An 18,556-nucleotide genomic window follows, 5' to 3' on the forward strand; every position below is an offset into this window, starting at 1 on the left:
TATTTCAACCACATCAATATATAAAGACAAAAAGAAGAGTACGCAGCTAAGAACACATCCATCAGCAATAAGCAAACTTTTCCAAGGTAAAACAATAGCATAAGAAAGATTTTGAAAGTCAATTTATTATTTTTCTCCAGAATGAAATCACAATTTAAAATGTGACAGAATAAGTAAAATGTTCAGCTCGCAGACCTCTACAACAGAACCCTTTTTAATGCTACTCTCTTTTGAAGACCTTGCTGAGCGATTTCCTTCATGGTCCTTATTTTGGAAAGGAACAGAACCAAATCTTGATCCAATCTCAGATTCAGAGACAATCCCAATGGCTTTGGCAGATTCAGATGCTTTACGACCTTTTTGTCCCCCCAATCCCTTTTCGCTGCTCCTAACGCCATTCACCAATCCCATGTGGTTCTCCACCAGTGGCCTAGACAGCTCTTTTGAAGATAACTTTCTCGGGTCTGTAACTCGTTCTGTTTCTTGCTTCCTTGATGACTGCTCATTCAAATGAGAAGCAGAATTATCAAGACCTTCTCCAACACAGTCCAGGTTAGATTGTCCTTCATTTGTATTGCTTGACTTAGAAAACTTCTCTGAAGAGACTTGTTGTACTTTCCAATGACCATCTTGACCAGCTTCTACTAAATCATTCATTGCCAAAGGTATAGGATCACCCATTGCAATAATAGTTCCTGCCTGTGATACAGCTTCAGCTGCCAGTTCAGCAGCTTTCACCACAGCATCCAGGTTCTCTGCCCTCTTTGTGGCAGCTGAAGCAGCTTGAACCCTTTTCCTAGCAGCCTCCTTTGCAGCAAAAATGATTGAACTCGAACTGACAATCTTATCTCTACACTCCAAGATTGATGCAGGTGTTACCATTCCCATATTCTTCACACTATCAGAGAAAGAAGCTTCAGTAGTTTGAGCATGATGCCCAGTTCGTCTTGAGAGTAAAGCCTCATCAGCCATCTGTTTAGCTTGCAATGCAGCATCTGTTGCAACCTTAGCAGCCGCTGCTGCTGCCTTTGCAACCGAAGCAGCTGCTGCTACTGCAACAGCTGCAGAAGCTAATTTAACTTCAACATCTGAAATCAAACCAGAAGTCTTCTGCACATTTAGCTGACTCCATATGCTCTGGCTGTGCCTGACTGCAGTAGCAGCAAGAGCAGCAGCCTCTTCTGCTTGTTGCTTAGCTTGTTCAATTTTACTGCATGACTCTTTTGAAAAGATAACCCTCTGGTCCAAGTCCTGACCCCCTATTATCTGGTGCTGTGTCAAAGATGTGGATGAAGCAGTTAAATTTGCAGTAACAACTTTAGCTGTAGAGACGGCAGGGGTTATGGTAGCAACAGAAGTAGGTAGATTAGTAACTACTGCAGCTGAAACTGATCCAGTTTGAGGCTGGGCAACCAAAGAGATGCTGCCATCTTCTTCAGAAGCTAGATTCTTTTTTCTCTTTCTAGGTCTTCGATCAGCAGAACCATTCTTGCTAGGTGACACTGTTGTTCTTTTTGCCTCAAGCAGAGATCCAGGACCCCCAGAAGGAACTGAAGAACTCAAAGGGGAATGCTGCATACCAGAGGTTTGAGGTACTGATAACTCTCGGATAGAGGTCTGACCAGGTTGTGAAATGGGAAAGGCAGAGTAATGAGCACTGGCATCAAGCACTGAAGTTGGAGGAGAAACAATCCAGGGCACAGCCGAAGGGGCTTGAGACAACCAGGGGCTGGTATTTCCCACAAATTGCCTTATGTGCGGAGACTGACAAGGATGCAATGGAGAAATTGCCTGACTAGCATCCAGAAGTGAGCTGCTAGGCTGTAATCCATCACAGGAAGGGGCTGAAATACTCCACATGGGGGGTGAAAGGGGAATTGCAGGATTTATAGTTGCCGAAGGATTGCCCTTACCACCAGATCGACTAGGAGTACAAAGGGTTTTGCTTTGGAGAGAACTTTGCCTACTTGATTGTTCAGAAACCCTTGAACCTGCAAATTCCGTTCTTAAATGCCACTAAAGACCAAAAGCAAACTATGCTGAGATTTAATGCAGATACAGAGCAAGAATATGTACCTAGATGTGATGGCAGAGGAGTCTCAGGATTACTGTGCAAGCATTTCTGATTGTGAAGCCTCTCTAAGGAGGCATGCCACACATTATCCCATAAGCTTCTTCCACCATCTGTGAAGTTCAATACTATTATAACACGTTAAGTATTTGGTTGATAAACAAACAAATAGAAATTAAAAGGGAAGGTTAATAAAGTGTGGAGTATAAACACGAACCAGAATCACCAAAGGCTGCAATCATACATGACTCATCAGGTGCTGTTCCTTGGCTGCAACAACAATACAGAACAACCTTATATAAGAATAATCAAAGGGAGAAATATATGATGGCATATCCCAAAATCTAGTCGCATAACCCAGTGTAGTCCATAAATAAAACTGTCTATGTGACACATGCAGGTTGAACAAACCACTTGACCGATTGCAAATCAATTAGCTGGTCGTTCAGAAAACATAAAAAAAAAAAGATTGAATGCTTGACAGCATCATATGATCTCTCTTTGATATAGATCTCCAAGATGGGACTCATAACACCCTGTATGTTTTCCAACATGCAAGGATAGGATGAATGTTGAAAATGGTCAACAAACCCAGCAAATCATACATAACCATAACTAAGAAACACCCTTGATTTGTGTGCTATGGTAAACCTATGATATCTATACATTCTATCAGCAGTGACTCACATCAAAGATCCATAAACAAAGATCTGAGCACGCAATTGCACTTGTTGTAAATCTGTGAAAGGCTGCAGAAACAGCGAGGATGGGGAAGCTGAATTATTCAAATCTGGCAAGGTAGATGTCTGAACAGTTGGAACGCCACAAGGTTTTGCAACACTGCCTTCAATATACCCATAGGATCTCATTTCTTCACCTTGAACAGCCCGGCTTACTGTCCCACGTGAGCTAGAAGATACATTGCATGAATTTCCACCCCTATCCTTTGTCTGCCTGGGAGGATCTTTTAAAGACTTCCCATCTTTAGCAGCTTCTCTGTCAGTTGCTTTGCCAGATCTTCTCCTACTTTTAGGCTCAGGTGTACCCTTAAAACTAGCACGTAGATTTTCCACTTCAGATGCTTGATGGTTTCCCTGAGAAGTTTCTTGTAACACCTTAGGATCCATTTGGCTTAATCCATATGTTGTTGGAGAACCTTCCATGGCCTTAGCAAGAATCAAAAGGAAAGAAGCTAAATTATTTAAAAATAGGAAAGAAAACAAAAAGTAAAGCAAATACCTAGACAATGTAAATAAATAACAAAGAAAAAAACTACCTGAGAAAATTCATAGGGTTGAATACTGGGAAATGGTCTCCATCCCCTGTCAGTCTCTCTGTCAGGCAAATCAGCTTGTGCACTCACCTCAAAAGTGAAGCTTCTATCATTCTCACTCACATCATTCCCTTTAAGATCATTAGCGCTAGATCCCATTTTACAGCCTTGCTCCTCCACAGAATCAGAAACACAGGCATTCTGGTCTAACGAACCATTCTGCCCCTCCTGTTTTTCTTTGTTATTTTGAGTAAGTTCACTTGAACTAATAACAATGGGTGAACCACAATTACATTCATCAGAACCTGGAATACTATCTCCAACTCCCAGAGGATGGTCTTGGAAATCAGCAGCAGGTTTAAAGGAGACCTCACTACCATTTACAGGAACATCTGCAAAGATAGATCTGTACATTAGAAAGCTGGTAAGAGTCGATGTCATTCTGCCAATGAACAAAGAATTAGCATTGCTAACTTTTTTTGACTGGTAAATATCAACCTTTTTTAAATTATGAAAAAGAAATTTTATGTACAAAGCCAAGACTGCCAGACATTCCCCAAACCCAAGTGGTTCTCTTCTGTACCCCTAATTTGCTTTGCTTTTACATACAATCTTTTGCACATTATATGTTACACTGTAATTTCCCAAAAGAGCAGCACTATTTGGGATGTAGTACTTGCATTAGTGAATATAGTATATAAAACTGATAAAAAAATTAATATAGCATATAAGTGTGTCAGAGTATGTGTATGGACTATAGTTTTGTTAACACCCAACAATATTGGGTTGAACCATCTCATCCTAGTCTGTTTTAAAAGCTTCCTTCTTCATATCTTTAAATTCTTCCATCATGAATAACCAATCCCTAACATGGGGGGTGTCTATCCACACTTTTGTGCAAGTGACTAAAAACACATCCAAAGGCTTTCCTATTTTATCTCTTGCACCCCACAACGCTACAAACAGTGACATCCACAAAATGCACCCTTCGTCTTAGAGCAGGCAAATGCTCTGCCTCAAAGAATTGTCCATATATCTTATGTTACCAACTCAAACAGAGAAAATAAGTTGGTTACTGATATGACTGCAGCTAGTAAAGATTTAAGGATTTTTCCATAAAGCCCATCATAGGAATTTTGCCTTTTGTTCTTTTGGAGTAAGGCATTAATTAGCATTGCATTGCAAATTGCACAAAATGATGAAATTACAACAATAATAGCGCAAGAAAAAAAAAAAAATAAATCAAGCTGGAAATAAACCATTTAGGATTGGAATGAATTGATTTGTGGAGGAAGAAGGTCAAGGTGATAATTGACCAACTTCCAACTGTTAGACAGTTTATGCCCTTAGCTCTAATCAGTTTATGCCCTTAGCTCTAATCAGATTGATGTACAGGTACATTTATTGTAAATGAACAAAAGTACATAATTGTTTCATGTTATCATTGGTGTTTTTGTGTAATTACCCCTTAAACTAGACACTTATGAGACTTGTGTTAATTTAGAATGTTCTCATCCGTTGGATAGACTTGGGGAGTTTATCCTGCCAATGCTAATACTAATGTGCTGCCAAAGAAGTTGGGGTAACCTGTCTCGGCTGTTAGGGTTAGACCCGAAGCATTTGTAGTGTGTGTTTGTTTGAAGCACTGAACCCAGACCATTTTCCAGTTATGCCTTGGACCTTGGAGACTGATGGGCAAAACTATAAAGTTATGCATAACCCCTAGACTTAATTATGGTACTACACTGAGTGTCGGATCGGATTGTCTTTCATGTGCCAATCAGTGAGATCCTTTAAGGTCAAAACCTAGGTATGTTGGGGCAATTTGAGAATTCGCTTTAGTGGATGATCATAGTGATAGGATCAGCCCCTTTGTCGGACAAAGTGAATGATCGGGACTGCACTCTCTCTGATGGAAGCCAAAACTACCAGCAGTTGATTTCAACCGTGTTTGAGATTTGTTTTGCAAAATACATTTATATGATATACAAAATTATGATTCAAGAAAAATGTTTGCAAAAGGCTTTTAATCTCTAGAACCATCCGAGTAGAGAGTGCAACACTGCACCTTATAGTCAGGGGAGAGGTCCTTCCCTGTCGAGCAGTGTTTGATCATTGTGGAGTGAGAGGTTGAGTGTAAGAGACCATTAAGGGCCTTTTACCTGATGGGCTATATCTTGCTTAAGTCCATTATCCTTGGGCCTTCATAGGATGGCTGGACTCAGGGATCATTTAACTGTAAATGTTGGGCCCATTTTGAGCCCATAATGATGGACTCAGGGGTTCACTACATTTAGCAGTGAATTCGACCAAGCCTTTTTTTCAAAAGCTAGGCCAACCCGATGTGGGCTTAAGTAAGATCATTGTTGGGGTCCAACGCCATACAAATTGAACCTAAATGGGCCAGCAATTATCTTGGGACGTGAACCACTTGCTTAATGTGCCTTAGGCCCATGATTAATATGATTAATCAAGATGTCACGTGACAGCTTAAGCAGTCATCTGACATGGGCAAATATGGATTTGGATATGGGTTGGAGCACCCATTCTCATAAGAGGATAAGGCCTATCTATTGATAGAATCTAGATCCAAATAAAGATTTCGATTACAAATCTCCTAATTTGATTAGGAGTGGTGCTCTTTTAAGGCTTATAAAAAGGGAGAGGGTGAACTACTCCAAATCATCTTTTGCTTTCAGTTCTCTCTTTGCTCTTGCCGTTCGACCTCCAATTCTTGGACTGATTTTGACTAGTTCCATCTTTGAATTTTGCAAGAAAATTACAGAGAAAAACCGTGTTCGTCTCCCTTGTTCAATCCATTCAGTTGGATTGCAGTTTTGCTGAAAATTGCATTACTGAACCGGCTTCACTCCAAGTTGTGCCATCTTCAGTGGAGGCTGGTTTTGGGATTCAATTTGAGCATGAACCACTTTGGGAAGCTACATCTGTGGATTCCATATCAGGTATTCTTCTCACTTCTTTTGGTTTCAAATATGATCCGGTTTCGGTGCAAGAACGATCCTTGAAAAATGCAATTTTTTTAAAACTGGGAATTCAATTCCCAAAAGGTGAAAGAAAATTTTTGAAATTTCACCCAGCCATCTAGCATGGTTCGACCATCCATATGATGGATAGCACCTTCCTTCACCAACAAGAGATGAAGACCCATGAACCCCTAAGTTCTTGCTAAAAGAGGCAAATGCATTGGCTCCTAGCCCTAACTGTTCATTCAAGTTAACTAACCCAACTCACCTAATGATTTTGTAGAAGCATTAGCAACAGGAATAGCAAGATTGCAAGCATTAACTCTTTACAAGAAGACCTCCAAACAGAAGCCTCCAATCCTTGGAGGAATAGGTTTACACCAAACCTCCTTAACAAGAAAGGGACAGCCCAAGCTATTAGAGGGTTGGGTTAGAGCCTTGAAGAACGAGGCACAATAGAAAACACCAAGGGAGAGAGTGCAGATGTGACTGTCAGAGCAAGAAGATCCAAAAGAAAGAAGAAAATTAAAAAAAAAAAACCATCAAGGCCCTGAAGCAAATCCATAACATCATTTAACTCTGAATCTCTTACACCCCTTAACAAGCCCAATCCCAATCAAAACAACTTCTTGAGCTTGAGAGAACAAACCCAATCCCAATCCCTTGCAAGCTCTTCTTTGTATCTTGATAGGGCAAACACAAAAAGAAATTTATCTTTCAAAGAGGTTCCCCATCCAAATTTGTTCCCAGAATTTTATATTGATTCCATAACAAAGATCATACCTAACAAAAGGCAAGAATAGAGGCAGAACAGCATGGATGGCCTTCTAAGGGGAGGCACCATTAGCCCTAGAATGCACTCCAGCATCCCAACCATTGGTCGCAAGTCCATGAATGCTTAACACCAGTTTTGCCCAAAGTTTTATCTTTAACCACAGGTAATCTCCACAACCTTTTCCCCAACAAACCCACATTCCTTTGCAATAAGTTACCTAACCATAGACCACCAGACTCCTTAATCCTACAAACCACTTCCTAGCTAACTCTATGGTCCTTTTTCTCCTACCCTAGCTCCCACAAGAATCCCTCATCAACCTTTCCAATTTTCTTCCCACACCCACTGGCATCTTGAACACTGACATGTAATAAGCAGGCAGGTTTGCTAATGTGGACCTTATTAGAGTGATCCTTCCCCTAAAGACAAGTAGCTCTTCTTCCAAGCGGCAAGATTTTTTGTAGATCTTTCAACTATAGGATCCTAGAAGCTACTCTTTCTTGGATTGTCCCCCAAAGGCATGCCCAAGTATTTCATTGGCCATCGAGACAGCACACATCCCAAAATGTTTGCATATTCTGACATCTCCCTCTCATCCATATTTATACCCACAAATGAGAAGAAGAAATTCAAGTGACTAACTCAAGATATGGAGGTGAAGTTTAGTTGGGTTAAAAAAATTACTAATGCTTTTGCCAATGTTCTAGCAAAATGAGGGGTGGGAAGAAGCCAAATGTCTTGGGCATAATTGTCATTTGAAATTTGCATTTTCGGTGAGGAGAATTGAAAAAGGTAACCTTTCCTCTGTCACCTAATTTTCGTATTAATTAATGAAATTCTGTTATTGATAAAAAAAATAGGGGTAGCAAGGTAAAGTCTGTTATAGGGGCATCTAGTCTGGCAAACTTGCAAGAAGATGATAATATGCACCTTCTGACTGACAAGCCTTAGCAGTTATATAGGGTGCAACATAGACAAGTTGGGCCAGCTTTAAGGCCAAGCCAAGCCCAAAACAACTCGAGCTGGGCTTTGGTAAGAGACTTTAGCAGGCTTTGGCAGGCCTAGGCAGGTTGATCAAGCTCCAAGGCCTTCTTGCTCATTTTTTGCACTTCAACCTTTCATTTGAGTTTTATGGCCTAACTTAACAAAAGAATAAAAGAAAATCACCTATTAGCATGCACAATATATATATATGTGTGTGTGTGTGTGTGTATGTTTATATATGTTTGTGCATGAGCCTGGACCCAATTTAATCATATAAATATTGTAAATACACCATAAAGTGTATTTGATATTGTAAATGACAGTATACACATAATAAGCACATATATTGTAGAAGGCTACACTTGATTAAATTGGGTTGGGTTGGCTGCACTTGATTAAATGACAGTATACACATAATAAGCACATATATTGTAGACGGGCTTAGGTTGGGTTGGCTGCACTTGATTCAGGCTGGAACATCCTGAGGTCTCAAACCTAGCCCAACCCAAGTTGAGGTCAAGCCCAATATTTCCGGATCAAGCCCAGCCTAAAGCCTGAAAATCCCAGACTAACTCATGTAAAAGCTTGGACTGGGTCAGGTTGAGCCCACCCAAATTGCAGCTCTGTTGTTGTATCAGTTTCAATTCCCTGGAGTGTGAACTTTCCCATAATTAATGAAATGATATTTACCAACCAGCTGGTTGCTAAGGTATCCTTCTGGTCATAGTGGAGACTTGGGATCAAATCCCGCCTGCACCTGGTTTGGGGGGTTATGGGTTGAGGGATGAGCTACCCCCCCGTTGTGTAACCCTTCAAAAGAAATTAAAAAAAAAAAAGATACAAAAACCTACAATGCATCAATAAAAAAATGTATTTCACCTTTGGCATGCACAAGGATGTTCTGTTGGTCATTGTTGCCTCCAGTTACTAAATTAGATTTCTTTTCTTCCTTATCCTTTAGTCCAACATTATGGGAGGACACCTCTATGGATGGCATTTCTGTCTGTGTCAGGTTCTGTCCATGATCAGGATTTCTTCCTGCAGAGAGGGAAATTAGAAAAGGATGTGTGACAACAGAGTTCCAGTACCAGGAGTTAAACGTATCACATTTTTCTGTGGTTAATGCTGAAAGACAGGTCCAGTTAAAAATACAAATGATAGAAACAACATATCTAACTTTTTCCTTTTTCCTTCCTTTTGTGGAGGTGGGGTTGGAGATGGATACTAAATGGCAAATGCTACTTCCTTTTTATAGATAAAATACCAGTCAATTTCCCTTTGATGCAACATAATACCTGAGGTTTTCGAGAATGACTCTTTGCATTTCTCAGCAGAAATTTTTGTATCACCAGCACCGTTGTTTTCTTTCAGAACTGAATCATCGATACTAGGTTGAGTTTCCAATTCACCAAAGTGGTCTTGATTAACTTTGTCAGCTACCACAGCTTCAGGTTCATTATGGAAATTTGTACCAACAGTTTCAGTGGATAATGAGGACTGGGAAAATGACTCAGGCAGTTGCTCTCCAACACCATCACAAGATGCAGGTTTTTCATCTTCAGAAATAGAAACCGGCTCGTTTGGCATGGAAAAGCATTCATTTGTAACCAACAAACTTGGTCCTGTAAGTGTTTCAGTTACAGATTCTTCTCTTTTTTCCAAGCGAGTGAAATTCCCAACACATAAAGATGACTTGCCATCTCCTGGAAGAAAACAAAAAACAGCATCAGGATCTTTTGCATGGGATTAGATTGACAACCTCCAAGACAAATCCAGTTGCGGCAACAATGACAAAATGGGATGGGGAAGGGAAGATAGTAAAAATTAAGAACTGAATTGGGGACCATGACAAGGTGGCACATCCCAAGTTATCATTCAGGTAGTATATATTTTAAAAGACAAAAGCACATTATATATTGATCTTACATTATAAAGAGAGTTACCTTTTGTGTTTTTTAACTAGGCAATCAGGTTTATTAAAAATGGAATGTGTCAAAATTGGTTAACAAAGCTAAAGGAAATTCGGAGGGTATTTAACTTTTTTTATAAGCATGTGGGTATTTTAACTTCAGGCCATCCTAAGATAGTGATTGAATTTTATACCTGATTCATTGCCAACAAGCGGATCAGACTTTGATACATGAACAACCACATCAGCTTCAGCAGTACATTGACCATGAGATAAAGATGCTATGCACTTGTCCATAACAAGAGAGCCAGCATTTTCACTTTCATTGTTACCTGAACCAGTAGTCATCCTCTCATTCTCCTTTTCAATAACAGGAACATCTTTATGAATATTGCAAACATCAGTGGGCTCAATGACCGAACTACTACTACAAGTTTGTGATGATTCAACATTAATGGAAATTGAAACATGATCCTCTGAAGCGTCATTATCACACTGAACTCCCAAACCATTATGACCATTTTCTATATCTTCAGTTGCTTGTGTTTCATGTGTTATGTTAGTTGAGGAACAGATCTCTGCCATCAAAATGGAAGGACTTCCAATATGGCTATTGCTGCTAAAGTCAAACTCGGTTTCAAGCAGTTTGTTGTCTTCCACTTTCAATAAAGATATCTCAGTATTACAGACCGAAACACCACATTCAAGTTTGTGGCCATCATCTTCTAACAAGTGTTCCTGATTCCCAGAAGATACAATTGGGCCCTGTCCCTCTGTTATCTGTGCCAGAGAGTCAATCTCCAACACTGGACTAGATGGAATTCTTTCATCACTATCACAGATGTTAACAGCAGTTCCTTCAAGACTATCATCCCCTTTTACCAACATAGATGAAGAGTCATGTGTCTCTACAATTTTATCACCTATCTCACCACTTTTGGGCAAAACCACAACCTCATTTTTGCTGACCTCAACAGGTTGTTCAGAACTTAAACACTCACTGCATCCTTCCCTCAACTGCACTGTGGAATCAACATCCAGCACAGAGCTTGAATGGTTCTCTAGATTATTGGCAATAGTTGCAACTGCATTTCCTTCACAATTTTGATCATCCAGATGAACATCCTTACTCAGAACTTGGTCTTCCACATTTTTCCCAGAATCAAGTTCTTGCTTAGCATCCTGATTCTCATACGTGATAATCTGCTCAGAACCATCCTTTGCCTCCTGTTGATCATCTTGGGTGTTAAACTCATCAACACTTGAAACAAGACTCTGCACAGAGATAGACAAGTTATCAACTTGCATGCTCTCAGATGTTGCTGAATTGTCCTGTGGCTTGTTTTCCTTAGATTTAACAACCAGAGAACCATCTTCCCTCTCATTTGCATCACTGCATTTTTTGTCAATTACCAGGTTACCCTCACTCAATGGTGAGGTCAACTTTTCACCAATCATACTTGGATCCAAATCTCTCATGTCAGATTTTTCACATTTTTGAGTTTGAGGTGTAGCCTCAATCTCAACCTGGGGCAACATGTCCACGGCATCCTGACTTAACCCTGAAAAGCTCTCCAGACACTCATCATGTGGTATAGGGCCTGCATCTATAGTATCCCCAATATTTGATGGAGCGGCACCATCTTGATTCAAAGTGGGTTCCATTTGACTAGTTAATCTACCGACTCCATCACAAGCATCTGACTCCTTGATAACAGTTTTTCCTGTGATCATTTCATCCTGCCCAACAGATTTCAATAACATTTCAACAGATTCTGAGGACGTAGCCTCAGACCAAACATTTTCGTGCCTCGAAATAGAACAAGATTCAGCAGCACCAGAACTAAATTCTATCCCACTATTTCCCCGTGAGAACTCTTCAATCCACTGGTTTTCTTCTTGACCTTGGATACCAAGTAAAACCTCAGTTTCAACCAAACTATCAAACCTTAGGTGGACATGAAGACTGTCATCCAGATCAAACTTGGGAAGGGCATATGAACGTAATCCTGGAGGAAATTTGGTATTCTCTTCAGCACCTAACTGAAAATTCTGGTTTTGGAAATCATTGTCATCATAATCCATGGGTGCATCCCTACAACAATGACCATGGGGAACAAGAGAAAGGTATATTATTGATTACTTGCATCAAATTTCCTAGTTTATAACAATTATACATAACAAAGGAAGAAAACAGGATATACATCAAAAGTCATGTCCACATGCTTTTTCCTCTAATCAGCAACAAGATCAAATAGATTTATGGATTTGAAAAAAATAAAGACAACATTACAATGACACAATACAAAAAGACCAACTTAGCAGCATCACAATGGGTCAATTAAAGAAGAGAATGCCCTACCCTGATATAAATAATCTTGATTCACCTCACTCTCTTGCTAAGCTGCCTCGCATGCTTGATGTTGTTAAATAATTATTGAAAGATTAGCATTCAAGTATGGCTTCTCAGAAGCCATTGTAAAACCATATGGTAGACCTTAACCATAAATAGTAGGCCACCATTTGTCTGAAAATTGACATGTCTTGCTCAGTGAATCTGCATACAGTTAATTGCCACAGGAACCAGTTGCCTTTTAGGCAAGAATGATCTTATGAACTAATCAAAATCTAAAATAGAGTTTCTTCCAGAACTAAAATCAAGTTGATACATACATAATAATAAGACTCAGCAGAGTTTCATGAACTATAGGTTGCACGCACTCTAGGTCAGGCCAAGCCAGTCCAGCTACACTACCTTAATAGTTAATTCACACAGGAAGAAACCTCTTAGGCTCAGTTTGAGAGGAGTGCAAATACAAATATGTACACTGCAGATACAAGGTTTACAAATACCATATACAAGGCTTTGTGCAAATGTGTATTTTTACTCTTCCCAAACTGCACCTTAGTTCTAGGTTTTTGCCTGCTGCACATGTCTGAACTTCATATCATGACTAATAAGCCTTTTGGCATAAAATACCACTAGACAAGAGGACATAAGTTTGTATTATGTAACTCCTTAGGTCTTCTGCATTTAGTACTAACCTACCATAACTTCTCAAATAATTATTCTTTTTCATGAACTTGTCTTGCTGAAGGAAAACATGGTCATGCATAGAGATTTATATATTACATAAATGACCAAACCAACAATGTTTCATCACCCTCGAAATAAGGCCATGGATGTAAAATCCAGCCCGTCCAATAAATGCTAGGTTTACCCTTCATGGTAATTGTGTTAAGATCTTATTTGTCTCAAAGCCTTGCACCCCCTTCATTACGTAACTACCAATTAAGACTTCCCCATGCAAGAAAAGAAGGAGAGGAAGCAAAAAAAAATACCATGGTTAACCAATAACACATGTTCGACAATACTTTGATTATAATAATGTAGGCTTAAAAACTTTTAACATTGCAAATTGCAATACATTCGATGTCTACCATTGTTGTTTAACATCATAGACTTGGTAGTGAGCACTAAGTAGCCAAGTTATGATAATTTTAGATATGAGCATATGCTCTTAAGACATTGGCAGTAACGAACAAAATATTATGGCCAACCATCAGTACATTAGCAAGAACAGATGGAGCGAATTGTATCTACTTATTTGGTGCACTGCCAAATAACCCATCATTGCCAATGACAAAAGAAAAGTATGACATAACAGAAAATATAAACAAGAGGGAGGAAAAAGGCATTTCATCAGTTTCAAAACATCACAGGCAAAAATCATTAGCGCCAACAAACTATGACTGCCAAAAAATACAAAATAGTAGTAACTACCTACTGTCATACATATGAACATGAACAAATATTGATAACGAACTCAAAGGAACTTACCAAAGTTCCATTTCGTGTAGCGTAACATAGATAGACTTAAATGACACTCAATTTTCATGTACAAACCTATAAAAAAAATAAAACTTTATAACTTCACACTCAAAACCATTGCCCGCAGACGACAGACCATAGTTCCCCCGTGTAAAGAGCGGAGATGACACTCACCTAAACTCACTAGCACAACACATACGTAGTGGGAAAGGACAAGCATTTACGCTGAACTAACCAGTCACCATTAGAAACGAAACAACAAAAACCCTAGCTTAGTTCCCTGTGTTCCTCTTTATTTCTCATATCAACACTAGAGAATTGTACGTAACATGTGGAGCATCGAAAAGGGAAGAAAGAATACCAGAATAAGCAGGTGCAGGTCTAAGAAGCTATCTCCCTCCATCCGGTGACAAAATCGTAGTCGTTGATCAACCAGACCCTAAATCCTACGGACACTCGTAGGCTCATTTCCCCAGGGCAAAAGCTGCCTTAAATGGCAAAAAGGATGTATCTTTCGGCAAAGAAACCCTAGTTTTATGACTTATCGACATGAATTCAACGTTTCCGGGGAACACCAACAGCCGGAGTTCGCACTTCCCAGTGGATCAAGCGTAAGATTTCCGGCAAATCGAAGTCAATCAAAGAACTGAAAATAACAAAGTGAAGAAACGGACGAGTGATCCCTCTCCAGGTGACTTCGCTCACTCTCTGCTTTCACTTTTCGGTATTTCGTTCGATCATTTTTTTCACGCACGGCGGCGTGGGAAAGTGAAATATGTGTGATAGCGATTTGCGATCTAATTAAAATATATTTGGAAGCATATAGGAATTTTGAAAAAGATTAGGAGTCATTTGATTATCCAATCCCTATCCATATAATTTAGGGAACATGTCTAAAACGCAGCATGAGTTTTCAGTATTTTTTTTAAATTTATCAAATTTTTAAGTAAATTTATCTTAATTTTTCGAAATGTTTAAAATTTACAATGTCACCAATTTGACGTTAAAATGACTAATGAGTGTTAATATATTATTATTTTATCTTTTATAAAAATATATATCTATAAATTTATAAAAAATAAAAATATTCAAATAATATTTTTAAATAAAAACACAGAAATTATAACAAAAAAATATGGAAAACTATAGGAATTGAAAAACAAAATAAGAAAATAAAAATTATAGAAAAAACACCTATAGAAAAATATAACAATTGCAAATAAATAACAAAATTTACAGAAAATTTTGTAGATTGTAGAAAATATAAAAATGTAAAAAAAAAACAGAAATTATAACAAAACATTGGAAATTATAACAAAACAATAAAACTGTAAAAAAAAACAAGAAAATTGAAAACTGAAAAAGACAAAAAATCAAAAAATATAAAGATTAGATAAAAACAGAAATTGCAAATATACATAAAATGATAAAAATTCCAAAATTATGTATTATAGAAAGAATTAGAAAATTGTAAGAACACAAGAAAGCGATAAAATTTTCAAAAAGATAATAAAAACCTACACAAAATACATAAAATGATAAAAAAATAAAATATCAACTAAAAAAGCAAAAATTAAAAAAATATATTTTTTTTAATTATATATTTAAAAAAACAAAAATTACAACCAAACTAATAAAATTATAAAAAAAATTCAAAAATAAACAAAAATTAGACATTGAATCCGACAATTATTGCAACAAAAATTCAAAAAATATTTCAGACTTGGATACAAATTTACAAAAAAAATATATTTTTTGCATAATTTTGTAGAACTCTTGATGAGGATTTTCCATATTCAAAAAGATTACATTGCAAATCTATAGTACTTTAAAAATTACGAATAGCCTCAATAATATTTCTTAAATTTTGTGATGCCAAAACTTACCCGTGTATATTTAAATTTATTGGTAAAAATGAGGACAAATAGAGTAATTACTTATTGATATAAAATGTGTTGAAGAGAGTTAATTTTAAGATATTCAATGCATTCAATTATCTCTCATTAAATCCAACATTTAAGGTATTAATTTGCATTCACCTTTATTGAATCATATATTTAAGTCTTCTTTGTTGCTACTCATTGTTAAATTCTACAATTAAATACATACATAACAAATTAACAATTCCAATAACATAAAAACTTATACTTTTAAAATCTACCTAGAAAAAAAAATAGTGTTTCATATAGGTGGTGGTAAGAAATCAAACCATTTGGGTTAAATGGGCTAATCTATGTTGTCACAATTAAATAATAAAATAAAAAATATATATAAAATGAACAAAATATATAAAATTAAAAAATGGGAAAGTTCTTAATATCATATATTTGGCATATTAAATAATAATAAGTATGATAAACAATGTTTTAAGAATCAACTCGGATGCTGACCCACTTTTGCTTTCAGCCACAGGTCACCAGTTCGACTATCAAGGTCAAACAAGTAAAACTACTCTGTATCAACACTATGTGTGTGTAAAAATGCATATTTTATCAATAATCAATATTATTATGTTTTACACATATCATAGTTATGTTTTACATATATTTATTATATATGTTCTATTTATTTATGTTTTTTTATTCTGTTTAAAATTTTTATTTATAAAAGATATTAAAATTTACAATTTGGGGCCAAAAAGGTTTTTTCTATAAAAAAATAGTAAGGCAATGTGCACAATGCCCTTGGGACATATAAATCCTAAAAAGTTACTAAAAATAAAAGATAACCTCAGTCACATATCATAGTTATGTTTTACATATATTTATTATATATGTATTATATATGTTCTATTTATTTATGTTTTTTAATTCTGTTTAAAATTTTTATTTATAAAAGATATTAAAATTTACAATTTGGGACCAAAAAGGTTTTTTCTGTAAAAAAACAGTAAGGCAATGTGCACAATGCCCTTGGGACATATAAATCCTAAAAAGTTACTAAAAATAAAAGATAACATCAGTCAGACATTGGAGTGCAAAGTTATGGCTTCCAAGAGTTTGCACATAATTAAATGCGCAACATGCAACTTATTTATTGGGTCATCAGGTCAATGGTTGAACTACCCAAGTTAAACAGTTTTTAACCAAGGGGGGTTCAATAGAAACAAACCTAGAATCAAGACCGAGTGACAGTTCGAACGGTTCAATTAGGCAAGTCAATAACAAGTTAAAAACATTGATTATAAATAATAAATGTTTTTATTAGTGATGGAAATGAAATGTAAAATTTAAAACCAATTTGAAGTAAAACTATTTTCCTATTATCTGTCATTAAATCTTATATCTAAGGTATATTCTCTTATTAAATCCTATATTTAAGATATATTTCTCTCATCGTTAAATTCTACTAATTAATCCATAATATTAATTTTAATAATATAAAAATAAATATTTTGAAAACAAAACCATTTTCTTCCCTCTTAGTGGTGGGTAAGCAATTCAACCACTTGAGGTTAAATTCATTAATAAATAATGCTATAATTAAATAATATAAATTAAAATAAATAAAATATATAATACAAAAAAAATTATACTAACCAAAAAAAAAGTATGAAATGTAAGAAGTATTTTTGTAAATGATGAAAATGGAATGTCAAAATTAAAATCAACCTAGAAATGAAATGATGTCATAGTCAAATAATAAAATTTTTAAAAATAGAAAATACAAAGAATCACAAAAATAAATATTATACATAAGATATAATTTTATCAATAATGGAAATGTAATCCAAATTTTAATGTCAACCTATAAATCAAACTATTTTTCTTTTTGGGTCGTGGGTTAGTGGTTTTGGGTCAAATGGATTAATTGATGATATAATAGTTAAATAATAAATATTTAAAAAAAAAATAAAGTAATCAAAATAATATATAAAAATTATATTTTAATTATGTCAAACAAAATTTAAGTGTGATAGTAAAAATTATTAATATTATATAGATGAAATATATAATTTAAAACTGATCCGAAAGCAAAGCTAATTTCTTTTTTAAATGGTGGGTCAATGATCCAACTTCTCAAAGAAATTCATGATATCATGATTGAATAATAAATATTTAAACACAAGAGATATAACACGAAAAATAAAAAAAAACTTACGAAGTTTTGTCAAAGACATTTTGGAACATTTCTAATGCTATATAATTATCATATTAAATAAAAATAATTGTTAAAATAAATGTTCTTTTTATTTAAGACATAAATGAAACAAAAAATTTAGTAATAGCATCAATAGTAGTAGTAGTAGGTAGTAATTGTTATTGTAATTTAAAATTTCTATAGGTGCACATTTAGTAAAAGTATTTAAGTTTATTTTTAACCATATTTTCACTTTTATTAATTTCTAATTTCTATCCTAGCTATGATATATCTAAAATTAAAGTAATTAATATGAAAAAAAATCCATACATGCAACATACGTGCTTAATTACTAGTGTTTCAAAACCTAGAAAATCTTTGAAAATTTTGATTGTCTTCTTTCAAATCTTCAAACAATAGATCTGCGCGGCAACATTCTTCAAACGAGAGAGAGAGAGGGTGGTGCAGTGGCTATCTTCAAGATTTGAGTGAGAGAGAATGTGCTACGGTGGTCACAAGGTCCAAAGAGGGTGGTGGCAGCGGCTACCTTCAAGATCTAAGCGAGAGAGAAGGTGATGCAACAACAAGATTTGAAGAGGGTGGTGTGGCGACAAGATCTGAGCAAGTAGAGGGTGGTGCGACTACCTT

At 36.1% G+C, this 18,556-nt stretch overlaps 1 protein-coding gene across 5 annotated transcripts in view; it reads right to left on the reverse strand.

The window, feature by feature from the left end:
- The window catches only part of LOC148848257 (protein SWOLLEN 1-like), a 32,629-nt gene extending 17,979 nt beyond the window's left edge, over positions 1-14,650 (reverse strand). For 4 of the 5 annotated variants that reach the window (XM_088950325.1, XM_088950323.1, XM_088950324.1 and 1 more), the window contains exons 1-9: positions 14,190-14,650; positions 10,191-12,091; positions 9,383-9,790; positions 8,967-9,125; positions 3,348-3,736; positions 2,759-3,237; positions 2,289-2,341; positions 2,077-2,199; positions 196-1,991 (exon numbers count right to left, since the gene is read on the reverse strand). In XM_088950325.1, the coding sequence (XP_088806451.1) occupies positions 196-1,991; positions 2,077-2,199; positions 2,289-2,341; positions 2,759-3,237; positions 3,348-3,736; positions 8,967-9,125; positions 9,383-9,790; positions 10,191-12,081 (5,298 nt within the window). In that variant the 5' untranslated portion in view covers positions 12,082-12,091; positions 14,190-14,650. The remainder of the gene's footprint in view (positions 1-195; positions 1,992-2,076; positions 2,200-2,288; positions 2,342-2,758; positions 3,238-3,347; positions 3,737-8,966; positions 9,126-9,382; positions 9,791-10,190; positions 12,092-14,189) is intronic. The other variant, XM_088950326.1, reaches the window with a different exon arrangement.
- Between the last annotated feature and the right edge of the window lie 3,906 nt (positions 14,651-18,556).

Source organism: Nelumbo lutea, chromosome 6, assembly GCF_056320005.1.
Source record: "Nelumbo lutea isolate HS-2025 chromosome 6, American lotus-T2T, whole genome shotgun sequence".
Classification (NCBI taxonomy): Eukaryota; Viridiplantae; Streptophyta; class Magnoliopsida; order Proteales; family Nelumbonaceae; genus Nelumbo; species Nelumbo lutea.